Raw genomic sequence first — 16,137 nt, 5'->3', positions numbered from 1 at the left:
TGTAGTGAGGTCAGGGGGAAAAAAGAGTCCCTCAGATTTTGCATTGTGGAACTATCGGTGACTTGTCAAAGCAGTTTTAGTGGAGTGATGAGTACAAAGGTGAGGAAGTAGAGGGAGGGGTAAAACAAGTGAGAGGCTTGTCAGGATAGGGAGAGTGGTAGGTGGAAGGGAAAGATGAGATTTTCAAGGAAGGATATTGTTCACTCTTGAGACTGGTATGGAAAGAGAAAAGCTGACAAATTTAGATCAGGTAGGGTTTTTTGTTTTTATTTTTGTTATGGAAGTGGGTACAGCAAATTTAAAAAGCAAAGAATAGTGGAGATTGGTTATGAGGCTTAAGGAGTCTGGCAAAGCGTGCACAAGAAACAGGAGAAGGAGCTGACTAATGATAAGTAAGATTGATAAAGACTAGTGAGAGCTCAACTGAGATGAGAAGCCAGGAATTTATAGGGGAACAATTCTGTGCGTTAGGGTGGAGTTTTGTTTGTTTCTTGCAGCTTGCGGCTTCTGTGATACAGGACTAGAGAATGAGATAGGCATGTGACCTGTTTTATGATTTGTGTCTTTTAGAGACCCCATCCTTCAACAGCTGAAGCAAAGGCTCCAACACCAAAGTTTGACTTATTAGCCTCAAATTTTCCTCCTTTACCTGGAAGTTCATCAAGAACGCCAGGTGAACTCGTTTTGGAGAGTAGGATGTCTGATGTTGTTAAAGGTGTCTACAAAGAAAAGGTAAACATTGAAGCATCCAGTCTTTTCCCTTATGGGACCATATTTAGCCTTCGTTTTTAGGATTATTATTTAAAATTTTGTTTGCACTTCATATGCATTTCTATCATATTGTTATTCATGGAATTTTCAGCATACTTTGACTATTGTAAAAAGATTTATGATAAAGCTACACAGGGTCAATAAAATGTTTCTTTGCTTTTGCATGTCTTTGTATCAGTCAGCTCAGCTTGGTAGAACTCATTGATGCAAATTGAATGGAAAGTGTCATTTCCACTTAAGTGCCTATAATTAACCAATGATGCAAATGAGTTCAGTAAAGTACAGCTAGTGTAGTAAACTCAGTCTTTCAGATAATGAGAGTTGAAGTCAAAAGGTAGCGATACCCCATCCTACAATATTTTTGAGTATAGACCTCCATCCATATGCTAAATCCTCATGCCACACAAGTTTTTCTCATTTTCTACCACTTTTTTTCTAATTCAACTTTTATTTTTATTTTAATCATTCATGTACATAGTTTATGTAGGCTTATATTGAAAAATAGTAGTCCCCTGCACCCACTTTCAGCTCTAGCTTTTTCTCCTGACATTTATCCCTGTATTTCTAATTAACATGGTTATAACTGCTGTTTCTTGACTTTTCAATTTTAGATGTTGTCTGTTGACTTTCTATTCTAGAAGCTAAGGATTTAGCTCTCTTAAACCAACATACTTTTCACATCCTCCCAGTATATTGTATTTCATCATATCTAGGATACCATCAGTTATAAGGCACCCCATTATTTTAGTATTACTAAAAAAGTGAAAAGAATTGCTGGTTAGACAAGGACATGCCATCATTTGTAAGTCACATCTCAGTATTACATATTTTTTCATGACTCAGCAGCATAGTGTACTATTATTTCTCCTTTCTCATACTTTCTTTGGCCTTCTGCACAGCTGTCTTCCTGGGACTTCCCTTCACCATCATCCTGGGAATTTTCCTTATTCTCCTTTGTTGCATCCCATCCTTTCCTTACTCTTGTTTTACTTTCGCCTATCAGGGTGGGTCATATCTTTCCCGAGCTTCCTGAATAAGTGGTTTTTAGTATAAATTTCTTGAGATCTTGCATTCTGAAAATGTTTTTCTGTTCTCACACTTGGATCAGTAATTCTGTAGAATTCTCTCTTAGAAATCATTTTCCCTTGAAATTTTGAAGGTATTTCGCTGTCTTCCCTTGTTTAAAAAAATTATGCAGTATTGTAGTTATTTCGTCAATTCTAAGATAGACTTTTTCCACATTTTTCCACCTTTGAAAATGAGGATGTCTTATAGTTAAAAGCTATTATAGTTTAAAGGACAGTGGTTTTTTTTAGTAGTATAGTAAAGTAAGTGTGTTTTACAATTGATGGCTTCTCAAATTTGGTGAGATCTGATACACACATACATATGTTTTTAAAGAAGAATGATAAAGTGTACTTCCCCCTGTTATCTCATCCCACAATTGTGGACTATGAACATCACCAGTATCTTAGCAGTGCCATGTTTCTCCCCTCCCTATTTACGGTTCTTGCTATTATTCTCCTTTCTTCCCCTCAGAGATAAACATTGTTGTGACTTTGCAGTAATAATTTTTTGCTTTTCTTTATAGTTTTACCTTTCTGGGCTGGGAAACTTTTTCTGTAAAGGGCCAGATAGTAAATATTTTAGACTTTGTGAGCCCTATGCTATTAGATTTTGTTTGTTTTTAAACCCTTTAAAAACTTACAAACCATTCTTAGCTCTTAGGCCGTAACCAGCATAAGTCACAGGCTGGATTTGGCCAGCAGGCCTTGATTTGCCAACCCCTAACCTAGACAATGTATTGTTGAGTGTGCCTGGTTTTGAACACTGCATAGGTGGAATTGTACAGTGTGTATTCTTCTGTTACTTCTTTTGTTCTATATTGTTTCAAAGTTATCACTGTTGATACAGATGACTAGTTCAGTTTGCACTGTTGTATAGTATTCTAAGAATATAACATTTATTCATTCATTCTACTGTTGATGGACATTTGAGCTGTTTTTGTCTGTTTGCCATTATAAGCAGTAACTGCTATGAATGTTCAAACCTTGTGTTCATGTGAGCAAGAACATTTCTAGGTTATATACATAGTGGAATTGATGAGTGATAGAGCATGTTCTTTTAAAATTTAATTACTATTGAGGTTAAGTATCTTTTCATGTTTATTGGCCATATGAGTTTCTTCTTTTGTAAAGAGTCTTTCAGGTGTTTGGTACATTTTTTCTCTTGGGTTATCTCTTACAGATTTTTTAATGCATTTTGGATACTGATCCCTATCACTTATGTATATTACTAATAATTGTTTTCAGTTTAGTGTTTGTGGGTGAAAACAAGTTCTTAATTTTAATATGGTCATATTTATCAGTCTTCCCTTTCTGGTTTTTTCTTTTTATATCTTGCTTAGGTAATGATCTAACTTCCAGAGATTCTTTTCAGAAACCTATGGTTCTGATTTGTGATCCTCCTGTGGCCTGTTTTCCCCTCTCTGGTGGCTCTCAGGATTTTTTATTCATCCCTGGTATTCTGTGAAGTTTCATGATGATATGTCTTGCTATGACTCCTTTTTTATTCATTGCACTGGATGCTTGGTGGACCCTTTCAATCTGGAAACTCATGTCCTTCCATGATGTAAGATTTTCCTGTGTTATCTCTTTGATAAATACTTCACCTCTTCTTTACTCTCTTTCTTGAACTCTTAATTTGATATTAGACCTTGTAGGTTGAACTTCTGATTTTCTTGTTTTGGCTTTCCTAAATTTTTTTTAACATTGGCACCTGAGCTAACATCTGTTGACAACCTTCTTTTTTCTCTTCTTCTTCTCCTCCCCAAAGCCCCCAGTACATAGTCGTATATTCTAGTTGTAGGTCCTTCTGGTTGTGCTATGTAGGATGCTGCCCTGATGTGGCCCCATGAGCGGTGCCATGTCTGCGCCCAGGATCCAAACCGGCGAAACACTGGGCCACCGAAGCAGAGCGTGCAAACCCAACCACTCGGCCATGGGGCCATCCCCTTGGCTTTCCTAATTTTTGTCTTTGTACTTGTCTATATTTTCTACAAAGTTTTCCTGAATATTACCTTTTAAACCTATTGAAATTTTTATTTCTTTAATCAATGTTAATTTCTAAAGCTCTTGTTTTTCTTTTTTTAAATTTTGGTAAAATACACATAACATAAAATTTACCATCTTAATCATTGTTAGGTGTGTACAGTTCAGTAGTGTTAAGTACATTCATATTGTTGTGCAGCCAAACTCTTCGTCTTGCAAAACTAAAATGCTGTATCCATTAAATAGCAACTCCCATTTCCCCGCTTCCCTCAGCCCCTGGCAATCACCATTCTACTTTGTCTCTATGAATTTGACTACTCTAGGTACCTCATATAAGTGGAATCATACAGTATTGTCCTTTTGTGACTTGCTTATTTCACTTAGCATAATGTCCTCAAGGTTCATCTGTTGTTGTAGCATGTGTCAGTATTTCATTCCTTTCATTGCACCCTAATATTTCATTGTATGGATATAGACCACATTTTGTTTATCCGTTCACCAGTTGATGAACTTTTAGATGGTTCCTACTTTTTGGCTATTATGAATAATGCTACTATGCACATTTGTGTATAAGTTTTTGTGTAGACATGTGTTTTCTCTTGGGTATATACCCAAGAGTGTATTTGCTGGGTCATATGGTAACTGGTTTAACTTTTTGAGGAATTGCCAGACTATTTTCCAAAGTGGCTGCACCGTTTTACATTGCTACCTTTAGTGTATGAAAGTTCCAAAATCTCCATATCATTGCTAACATTTCTTACTGCCTGTCTTATTGTTATAACCATCCTAGTGAATGTGAAGTAGATTTCATTGTAGTTTTCCCTCCTGGCTAATGATGTTGAGCATCTTCTTATGTGCTTATTGGCCATTTGTGTGTCCTCTTTGGAGAAGTGTCTTTATAATTGCAATTTTGAAATATATTTTTACTTTAAGGATAATGAAGAGTTGAGAGTTAGTTGCCCAGTGCCTGCGGAGGATGAACAGACAGACTGTTCCTCTGCGCAGCAACTCAGTATGAGTACCAGTCCTCCATGCACAGCTGAGCTCCCAGCATTAAGGTACAAGTTTCAATATAGAAGATCTTCCACATTAAAGTTATTTTTTCTTCTGATCACTTGCCCAGCTGTTTCTGTGTGCCATACTAAGCCTAATGTCAAACTCTTTTTTCCTTAGCATAACTCAGCAAGAAAAAGATCTAATAGAGGATTCCACTGTTCAGAAGGATGTTCCCAACCAGACAACTGTACCAGTTTCTTCTCCAAGTACTGCAAAGCCATCGAGGACAAATACTGCTTCACCATGTAATAGTAACATAAATGCAGCTGTAGCTGTTGCCCTACAGGTAACTTAATGAATTTAGTTTATGTGAGGAAAAAAAATAATACATTAAATAATAAGAAATTATTTTTTTCACATACCTCTTTGCTAGAGTAGAGTTATTTGGAAATAACCCAAACTGGGGCTGCCTGCAGCAAAAAGAAGCTAAAGGAGTTTAAAGTCACTCCAAAGAAATGGGAAACTAGCAGTGTTGAGGGAATGAAGAAGTTACTATTCGTTCCGTTTCTTCTAGTTGCTTTTTTTCTGGTCATGTGGCTAAGGGAAAATTTTATTCAAGTGATGATGAATGTATCATTTTGGGTCAGTGTAAAGAGGCCTTGAAAGCTTTTTGTATGATGCTTTACAAGTCTATGAAACTCATGAGGGGCCATTCCCATTTTTTATTCAGTTCCCAGAGTCATTTTTATAATTACGAAAATACAGAAAAGCAGGAGAAAAACACAAAATTTACCTATAATCCTTTCACTCACCATAGCATTTTGATACAGCTGTTGCTTTTTTCTAGGTTAAGAACATTTTATCTTGTCCTTTAATGATAATAATAATAATAAAATAGAATCGCAGCTATGAATTATTGAATGCCTACCATATGCTAGGACCGGTGCTAAGACTTTACGTGCCTTTTCCCATTCTCACAAGACTCCTATTGTCCCCTTTTTTCAGATGAGGTATTTAAGACTTTTAATTAGTCTTACGTTAATATGTTACTTGTTTCCAACTGCTCTGCTGAGATTCTTGTGGAGTCCCTCTTGGGGTTCTTTGCAGCCAGGGAAGAGAGAATGGTCCTATTTTACTCCATCATATGGATGTACCATTATTAATTAAATCTATCTTTACTTGTTAGACATTTAGGTTGTTTCTAGTTTTTATCATCACTATAAACAATGTTGATACGAACATCCTTCAAATAAATTGTTCAAGTGAAATTATTGTATCATACATAAATTGCCAGGGCTTTTTATTTTTTTCAACAGATGTATTTCTTTTAAAGATTTTATCAGTATACTTCAATAGCAGTGTGTATGAGATTACCTGTTGCCCTTTCCTAGAAGATAACTTGCTGGTTTACTTGTGGTTAACACTATCCTTTTTGTATTTTATTATTTAGAGAACATGTACCATAATTCTTTTGTTTCTTGTCTTGACTTCAAAGGAACCCCGAAAGCTAAGTTATGCTGAAGTGTGCCAGAAACCCCCTAAAGAACCATCTCCAGTTCTTGTGCAGCCATTACGAGAACTTCGCTCCAATGTAGTGTCTCCCACCAAAAATGAAGAGAATGGAACTCCTGAGAAGTCCATTGAGAAACCGCATGAGAAGCCAGAAGCAAGGGCTAGTAAGGATTATGCTGGCTTCCGAGGCAATACCATTCCCAGGGGAGCAGCTGGAAAAATCAGGGAACAGAGACGCCAGTTTGGCCATAGGGCTATACCTCAGGGAGTGACTCGACGTAATGGCAAAGAGCAATATGTGCCACCCAGATCACCAAAGTAAAACAAACAAACAAACAAAACTATTCAGAAACGTCTCTCTTCCCATTAAACTTGAGCCGTGGCTGTATTGAACTGTTTTGGAGGGGAGGGGATAGCCAGGAAGTTTCGAAACGGGAGAAAGTACGTCCTTAAATCATTATGGATTTTGGAGTTGTGAACAGTAGAATCCCAAAATTCATCTCTAACGTGATTTTAAAATGCTGGAGGATTCCAATCAGTATAAATATATATATATATGTATACATATATAAAAATATAATTTTTCTATTTTTGTTTTTGATTTTAATTTGCAGAGATCTTCTGCCTGGAATCAATTTTGAGGGTTCAGATTTAGCTTGGGGAAAAAACATATTACGCATCCTTCAGTATAGGGGATGAGGGAGTGAGAGAAAATATTTTTTGAAGAAACATTTCTGTAAAATTAGAAATTACTTTTTTTAATCTATTTAAAGTTTGGCTTGGAGAATGCCATCTCTGCCTATATGGCCTTGTGTTGCAAAGCAGATCAGTGGCTGGGGTGCCTGTCATGGTATGAGTGTGTGCAGGAGTGATTGAAGCCAAATCTCTTGTCGTGTTAGTAAATGATTTGAAAACTGAATGTAATACGTGAGTAGATTTTTTTCCCAGTTTGAAATTTAGTCTGTCTTTCTGACCTTACTGATATTTCCTTCAACATGCTGTTAAACTCTGATTGTGCTTCAAGCTGTGACTACCAATCAGTTTGAAACTTGAGGAAAGAATGGAGGTCATTCAAAAAACTGAAAATTTGTCTTATTTTAGATCTGAGTGGACAGGTCAGATGGACTGCAGAGATTTAACTGCCCTGTGATTTACCCCCTCCCCCCTGCCAAAATAGGAAACAATTTTTTCTTTGTTACTTGGTTTGTTACTCTCTGTTCTTTGACTACGCACCCCCAAAAGCAAAATATCCAACCACCTACAGAACTGTATGTTTCTAACTGCCTTGACCAGTCTAGTCAAAACCTCTAACTGTTCTAAATTTCTGAATCAAACATTGAAGTATTTTACTCTTCTCTTCATGTGTTTAGAACTTTAGGTCCCAGAATGGTAGGGCACGAATGACTCTACAGTAATTTATTTGTGTTGGTGTTAAAAATGAGACATTGTAACTGATTCTTAAAGTGTTAAATAGTGTAGAAGTAAAAAAAAAAATTTTCTAAAGGCTTAATTTGAGGGCAACTTTTTTCTGTTTACAATGTATTTATCACTTTCCTTCCCTTTCTCAAAAAGAAAAAACACAGAAACAGACCTAGCAAGTCACAAGATTTTTGAGTTAAGGTGAGAAAGATAGTTGAAGAAAATTAATACATAATTTCTCAGTGAATAAAGTTGTAGCTCTCATATTAAATAGGCAAGTTTACATGCTGGTGTTTAGAAAATGGCTAAAAATATTAAAAACCATGTTGCATTAATCTGTTTTTAAGTCATACCATTTTCAGAGTTCTATGTAAGGTGAGGTTTTCTTTTATTTTTTTAGGGATAGTTTGTAATAGTAATAACTGTCCCTTATGTTAGTGAATTTACATATGTACAAATTGAAACTGTAAATTGTGAACACTGGAAAGCACCATTGTGACATAGAGTAAACATCTTAGTAATATATAAAATGAATGTAAATGGAGGTTAAAATTACATTACTGTGAAATTCATCTTCCAACTCTAAGTTAAGCTTTGGAGAATTTGTATTAGTAGGTAACTGTTCAGAGCTTTGAAAACACTGCATATTTCTGTACAAGCCAGAATTACCATTTCTTTGTAACTTATTGTTCAGCTTGGCAATTGTTTTTGATTTTGTGGAGTGATAACATGGTATAATATATTTAAGCAGTTTGAAACTATTGATTTCTACACACTATTTTTTAAAATCATCTGCTAGATGAAACATACAATAAAACTACCTGTGCTGAAATTTGGGGGAAGTTTAGGTCCTTAAAAAAAAAAGTATTAATAATCATTGGCTACATCTATGATAAAAGTGCTCATTTTGGTTTACTTAGATAATGCTGCAGTTGGTGGAAATGATAAACATTTAAAGTGTTAACACTCTGTGAATGCATTGGATTTAAGAGAATAAACATTTTATAAAACTCACTTGGTAAGGATTATAAACTTAATTATTGCACTTAAAATGAAACCTTAGTTTTTTTATAATGTGTCACACAAGTATGCTGGTATTACTGTATGCTTGTGTGACTTACTTTTAGTCCACTCAACTTCTAAAAACTAAATGTTCTAATTGAAACACAAGAAAAGAGTCTTTTTGAAGAAAGCAAGTGTGTTGTTGCTTTTGCCCAACGTGTTATTGAAAGTAGAAATTTAATTTAAGGATATGACCATTTTTTGATTTCTTATAAAATATAGTTTTAAATTTTCCTCATTACAGCTAATAGTTCCCATTTTGATGGGATGTATAGGGAAGAATAAATATGTGTGTGTATGTGTATATATATATATAATATATATATATTCACAGTATCTATTTAGCATTTATTTTATTACAGCAGATTTAAGGTTTCTATCTAAATGATGCCTGTGAGTTGTGTGAAACATTACTCTGTAACTGATGAGGTTTGGGTGTTCATTGTAGTTCAACTATTTATTTGTTTCTTTAGAAGGAGGTATTTAAATGTCAAATTTTTCTCTTCATCTTTATGACTTAACACTTCCTTGGGTTGTTGGAGGCTAAAAGTAGATACAAATGATGTTGAGTATATGGTACAGTGATCTTCTGCCATAGTTCTTACTGCATGAAGAGAACAAGAGCCACATAAGTTCATCACCTTGCGTTTCATAGAGAAGGTATATAGAGATACTGTAAAACCTGTCTCCCTTTTCTATTTTGATAATTAAGGTTTTCATGATATCTAGTAATCTGAGTGATTTCTTTTTTGCAAATATAGATACTGGCATTCAAAAGAATTGATCCATGTAAATTTTTTCAACTGGATTTTGGAAGAAGAAAAGATCTTTCAGTGATATGGGTTTATTGTTATTCTTGGCATCTTACGTACTCAATTTGCATGTGATCAAATGACATGCAGATTTTTTATCTATTTTTGGTTCCTAAAATTAAGGTAGCTTGAATATTGTTTAACATTCCTTTTTCTTTTTAAGTAACCAGGTTGGCTTTGCAGAAGGCTTAATGATGGAGTATTAGCATCTGCTGGAGCAGAAAATAGTATTTAAAGGTTACTGAACACTTTCTCAGTTTTATTAGTTATGGCCTTAATATTTAGTCTTTTGGCTTACACGTCCACTGGTTTTACTTTGACACAGTTGAACAGCACTGGGACTAAGTCTGATATTTGTGTTGGCCGTGTATATTAACCATACTTTAAAAGTACCCATTTTGTTTGTTTTTACAGGAAAGATAAAATGCAAGTGGACAATATATTCCTTTTGAGGGTTTTTTATGAATTCTTAACTGCAATATATGATGGGTTTTTTCCTAATTTTTTATATTTCCTTACAATTTGGTGACCACTGATTTAATTTTAGGCTCTTTGGTATATGCTAATTTAGCTAGTCTGGGCTTCCAAGGAGATACATAGACATTTCAGTTTTCATTAGCTAAATGAAGACATTTTAAAAAGTTGAGAGAGAATTTGTTTTCAAGGTGAGTAAATTTTCTTTCAAAATTCATCCATTTATTAAGTAACTTAAAGTTTATTTTTAAAAGCTGAGAACTTTTTATGAGTTGTTGCCTAGACGATTCCTAAAAGTACGATTCAGATATCAGCAGGCTATGTATAAAATAAAATGGTTTTATTTTCCTTTTGCAACACAAAACACTGATTAGTATATAAATACAGAAACGTCCACATCAACATTGATTTTTTTTCGTTGCATAATCCAAGTGTCCCTTGAGTGTAACATCTCTTAAATGTTCAGGATTGGGGGTCAAAACCAGTCATCTGGCTTCTATTTTGTCCATTGCTTAGGTTTGTTCCTGTTGTCAAAACTGTCCCCCCTCCAAAATGGTGTGGCATATGCTCATGCATATTATGTTAAAATGAGTACATCCTTGTATTTGTATTTTTGTTTTCAACATTGCCAAGGTGCTATGGGAAATTAAAGTAACACAAAATTAGAAAAAATAAAATTATTAAAAAGCAGGACTGGTTTCCTTTTCTCCAGGTGGTTTATGTCTAATGACTACTTGCATTTACCTTTTGATAATTTATATATTGCCCACTCTCTGGTTTCATCACTACCCTGGTCTCAGCTGTTTTTTTTGTTTTGTTTTGGGGAGCAGGTGCGAGATGTGTGATATTTCCTCTGTAAAGTGAAGGCAGAGAGCTGGAAGATTCAGCTTTATGATTTTGGGGTTTTCTTGAATTCTTTCAGTGTTAGAAGAAGTTATTAAAGGGGGAAAAATCATACGGCAGTGTGCAGCTTTAAGGACTTTGCCTACATCGGGCAGATTATGGCCTGGCTTGAGTATGTCTAGGCTTTTAAACTTTTATTTCCAAGAGAAAACCACTGGGTTACCTTTACCTTTTCAACCACATCTTTGCTTTGATTCTGTCAAACCCTAGAGCTAAAGAGTTTGGGAAGCTTTTTAAGGGGAAAGTTCTCTGGGAAATTTAAATGAGTCTTTTGATTTTTTTTTTCTTTCACTATGATAAGGCAAAAATAGAGTTGTGAATTTCTGGCTTTTTAACAGCTGGTATCTAAATGTGACAACTCAACTTTTATTTCATAGCTATTATGCCACAGTTCATTCTTGAAATGTCTAGTTAGGATGAACTTTTTTTTGATAGTGGAAATCTAAGTCTTTTAAATATGGGCTAATTTCAAATTAGATTTTCTAATTCTCAAAAATACTCAGGAATGTTTACTGTTCTACCAAATTATGTGATATGAGTATGTTTGTAAATAATATACATTCAGGTAACATTTAATATAAACATTCACTTGGATAATTACTTAGGTCATTAGCGTAGCCTTTTAAACAGCTCATGAATAGTTATTTATCTTCATGAAGATAGCTAATATCAGCAAAGTGGTCCCAGTAATAACAGGTTTACAGGGGTTATGTGCTAACAAAGCCTTAGAGCCTTATATCAGTGTGTTCATAAGTTTATTTTGCCAAGAGAGTGGGGTGCATAACTTAAATTTCTTTATTATGAGAGGAGCACGGTGTAATTGTGTATTCTTTTTTGTGGTTTAATAAACTGGTGAACTTATTAGGCTTTTGAGTTTGTATTTAAAATGAACGGATTTGTCAAGAGTCTCATCACTGAGATACACATTCTATATTTAACTATACCTTGTTAGAAAATATTAACCTAAATATGTCTCCAAGTTTAAATTTCAATTATATGCCTGGAAGCTTTTAATGAAAAGCTTACCTGTTACTGCTAAAAGATTGTGAATTTCCTTAAAAGTCTTTGGAATGAAAACTATCAAGGGTATCTTTAGTTTGTATGAGGTTTTAAAGGAACTGAAATGTTTTCACTTTCTTCATAAGGCTCCCAAATAAGGATCTTCATTTTCTTCGTGTTGTGGGAAGGAGCAAGCTACCTAAAGGCTATTTTTAAAAACTGATGTTGGGTAGCTGTTCTTCAGATCTTTAAAGCTGCTGTACTTCTCTGCTGTTCTCTTTGTATACCTGCTGTATCAGACTTAATGAACCATAGTAGGACTCCAGCCTCCCTATAGCATTATGTAGGCTGTTATTTATCTTTACACACTTGTATTTTGAATGATGCGTCTAAGTTACAATTTTGCTGTTTTGCATTCCAAATTCTGTTCATACAGTACCAGTAACTATGACCTCTACCTGTCTAAACTGAAGATGTTGATTTAGCATTGGAGTTAATCATGATGAGTGAAGTATTCATTCAGCCAGTTATTACATGCTGTGTGCTAGGCAGTATGCTAGGCAGCAAAAATAGATAAGATTCCTGCCTGTATGGTGCTTAGCATGAAATAGTCATAAGTAATTGCAAAATTAGACTGGTAGCAAATATGAAAGCTGAAATCAGACAATCTGTGCGGTTGGAGTGGGAGATGGTGCAGGGATAGAAGGCTTCCCTGAGGAACAGCACAGATAGCTGAAGAATTAGGAGTTAACTCGGTGAACAGGAGGAGGGCGTTTCAGATGAGAAAACAATCTGTACCTCCCACCTTAAGATGTATTGGCAGAATTGTAGGGTCCTGCAGATACAGCATGGGGCGGGGGTGCAGAAACATTGTTCCATTCTCCAAGCTAAGGCTGGAGAAAGAGCTAAGAGCCGGGCTCTTAGGATTTGAAATTTGTGCATTATGGAGAACAGATGGGAGACCAGTTAGGTTATACCTGATGATGGTACAGTTGGAGCAAAGTGGATGATTGAGAAACATTTAGGAACAGGACTTGAATGCATTAGATATGGAGGAAGAGAGGACAGTATTAAAAATGACACATGAATTTTGGTTTTGTAATTGGTTGGAAGTTTGTGCCATTCACCATGATTGGATACACTGGCAAAGAATCTTATCTGGGAAGGGAGATATGAGTACAGTTTTGAGATGGTTATGCTTATTTTTGCAAGATTTCTGATAATCCTAACAGTGAAGTGCAAAACAATAGTAAATGCCAAACTAAAATAATACTAAAATAAAATCATTCCTTTTAAATCCAAAAGTCATAGTGCATCTCTAGCGTAGAGTGGTTTTCATTAGATTACATTTTCTTTCAGTTAATTTTAAAAGCTAATGTTCCAGTCAAGGCTAAAACTTACTTGGTTTGTGTTTGCTCCTATTTCTCTGTCTTAATTGTTCGTACCTTAATCCCAGTCATCATCCTCTCTCCCACCTGGACAGTTCTCCAGGCCAGAACTATTGTGCTAAGCACTTAACATGATTTCATTCAAGACTTAGTGTTTCCAGTCCTCACCGATAACATCTGTCACATATTGGAGAGGAATAAAAAGTGTTAAGCTTATCATGACTGTTTATTACCTCTACAATAAACATTTTCCTTGTTATCAGCTTGCCAATTTTCTATCTGTAGATTCCTAAAAGACAATTCATACCTGCCTCAGCAAACCAGTTGTGTCCTGGAAATCATGTAACACATCCAGAAACATGGCTTAAAGGTGGAATTTGAATGTCCATCAAACTTTTCCCCCTACCTTCTTGAATGAAATTCTAGGGTTCCCATAGCTGTAGTCAACTCGGCTACTAATTTTGGTGTGGCTAGGCAGATTATTTAATTCTCTCAACTTCTTTATGTATCTGCAAATACTCTTCAAAGTTTCCAGATGTAAACCTATAAAATTAATTTTTAAAAAAGTTTTATCTTACCACTATCTTGTATTTTGTGGATGTATGGCTATTTGTGTAGCTTGCTGTTTTTCATCAGTATTCAAACCTTCAGAAAATACCCACGCACTAACACTCTATGAGCTTAATTGTTCCATTTATGGCCATTTTGATTTTACGTATCCACTATAAGCCAAGATACTAGGTGCACAGGATGCTAAAATTAATGAAATTCCTACCCTTAATAACTTTAGGGTCAGGCGTTATAAACCAAAATACTACTGTAGTGTTTTGAATGCTTTGATAGTATTAGAAATACACAGGAAATAGTGGTCAGCCCTCCTGGTGGGGGAAGGCATTACCTTTCAACTTGAGTCTTGGTCAGAATGTGTTGGCTGAGTGGGCAAAGGAAGAATGGGCAGCACACTGGCAAAGAAGAGAGCAAGTAAAGGCAGAGACTTGTGACAATATGGCAAATTCATTCTAACAGCGGCATGGGTGAAGTGCAGATTTCAATAGAGTATGGCAAGAGAAAAGCTGAAGAACTTCATTTGTAGTCAAAGTGTGACCAAGTATATGCTAAGAAAATGAGTTTTCACTTGATTCTCTAGGGAATGGGAAACCACCAAAAATCTTTAAGCAGAGGGTTATGGTTAGATTTGAAATTGAGAACACAATTCTAATGGTTATGTGAATAGTTTGGGAATTGTCCAGGTGAGAGAGATGTTTGGAATTAAGGGAACAGCAGTTAAGGTGGTGTGTTAGAATGAATAATTCTCTCCCACAAAGATGTCCACATCGCAATCCCCAGAACTTGTGAAAGTTACTTTATATAACAAAAGGGATTCTGTAGATAGGATTAAGGATCTTGAAATGGGAAGAGTATCCTGCATTGTCCGAGTGGGCCCAATATAATCATAAAAGTAATCATAAACAGGAGGCGGAAGATCAGACTCAGTAGTAGGAGATGTGATGGTGGAAGATAAAAGTAATGCATTTGGGGCTGGCGTGGTGGCGCAGCAGTTAAGTTCTCACGTTCCGCTTCTCAGCAGCCCAGGGTTCGCCGGTATCGGGTCCTGGGTGCGGACATGGCACCACTTGGCACACCATGCTGTGGTAGGCATCCCACATATAAAGTAGAGGAAGATGGGCACGGATGTTAGCTCAGGGCCAGGCTTCCTCAGCAAAAAGAGGAAGACTGGCAGTAGTTAGCTCAGGGCTAATCTTCCTAGGGGAAAAAAAAAAAAAAGTAATGCACCTATGAGCCAAGAAATGCCAGCTGCCTCTGGAAGTTGGAAGAGGCAAGGAAAAGATTCTCTCCTGGATTCTCCAGAAGGAACCAGCCCAGGCAACACCTTGATTTTAGCCCCATAAGTTTCGTTTCAGATTTCTGACCTCCAGAACTATAAGAGAATAAATGTGGTGTTCTAAACCACTACGTGTGCAGTAATTAGTAATAGCAGCAATAGGAAACTAATCAGATGGAGGAAAGGGGGCAGATATTCACGATTTTGAAGTAGAATGGATAGGATTTGGTATCTGGTTGGATGTGAGACATGTCTGGTAAAAATGAAAAATTGGAAATAAGTTACAGAATGAAAAGAGGGCTAAGTACAGAACCTTAGTAAATGCCAAAATTGGCAACATTTAAAAAAAATAACACCCATGTTTTGGCAAGGATAGGAAGAAACACCAGTTCTCTTATACTGCAATGAGAGTATAAATTGATAAAACCATTTTGAGAGCTATTTGGCTGTATTTATAGAAAGGGATGAGCACACTTTGCAATATCATGATTGCGCTTCTAGGTTATATACTTGGGAAAAACTACTAGACTTTATTCATGGAAACTACAAGAACGTTGCAGCTTTTTTTTAAACTAAATTTTTTCACTGGGAAAGATTCACCCTGAGCGAACATCGGTTGCCAGTCTTCCTCTTTTTTTTTCTTTTTCCCTCCACAAAGCCCCAGTACATAGCTGTATATTCTAGTTGTAAGTCCTGCTGCTGCTTCTACGTGAATGACCACCACAGTGTGGCTACTGACACACGACTGGTGTGGTTCCGTGTGCAGGAACTGAACTCAGGCCGCTGGCGTGGAGCACACTGAACTGTAACCACTAGGCAATCAGGCCTGGCTCAGCTTTTTTTTTTTTTCTTTAAACAATGAGAAGCAAAAAACTGTCCACAAACAAAATATAGTATCTTATGATGGA

General features: G+C 35.9%; 1 protein-coding gene across 3 annotated transcripts in view; it reads left to right on the top strand.

Moving 5' to 3' along the window:
- The window catches only part of LARP4 (La ribonucleoprotein 4), a 65,597-nt gene extending 53,737 nt beyond the window's left edge, over window positions 1-11,860 (top strand). For all 3 annotated transcript variants that reach the window (XM_046663973.1, XM_046663982.1, XM_046663992.1), the window contains 4 exons: window positions 571-732; window positions 4,755-4,879; window positions 4,995-5,163; window positions 6,313-11,860. In XM_046663973.1, coding sequence (XP_046519929.1) covers window positions 571-732; window positions 4,755-4,879; window positions 4,995-5,163; window positions 6,313-6,651 — 795 coding nt within the window. In that variant the 3' untranslated portion in view covers window positions 6,652-11,860. The remainder of the gene's footprint in view (window positions 1-570; window positions 733-4,754; window positions 4,880-4,994; window positions 5,164-6,312) is intronic.
- Window positions 11,861-16,137: the final 4,277 nt, after the last annotated feature.

Source organism: Equus quagga, chromosome 1 (assembly GCF_021613505.1).
Source record: "Equus quagga isolate Etosha38 chromosome 1, UCLA_HA_Equagga_1.0, whole genome shotgun sequence".
NCBI lineage: Eukaryota > Metazoa > Chordata > Mammalia > Perissodactyla > Equidae > Equus > Equus quagga.
This window is presented reverse-complemented; position numbering and strand designations above follow the sequence as displayed.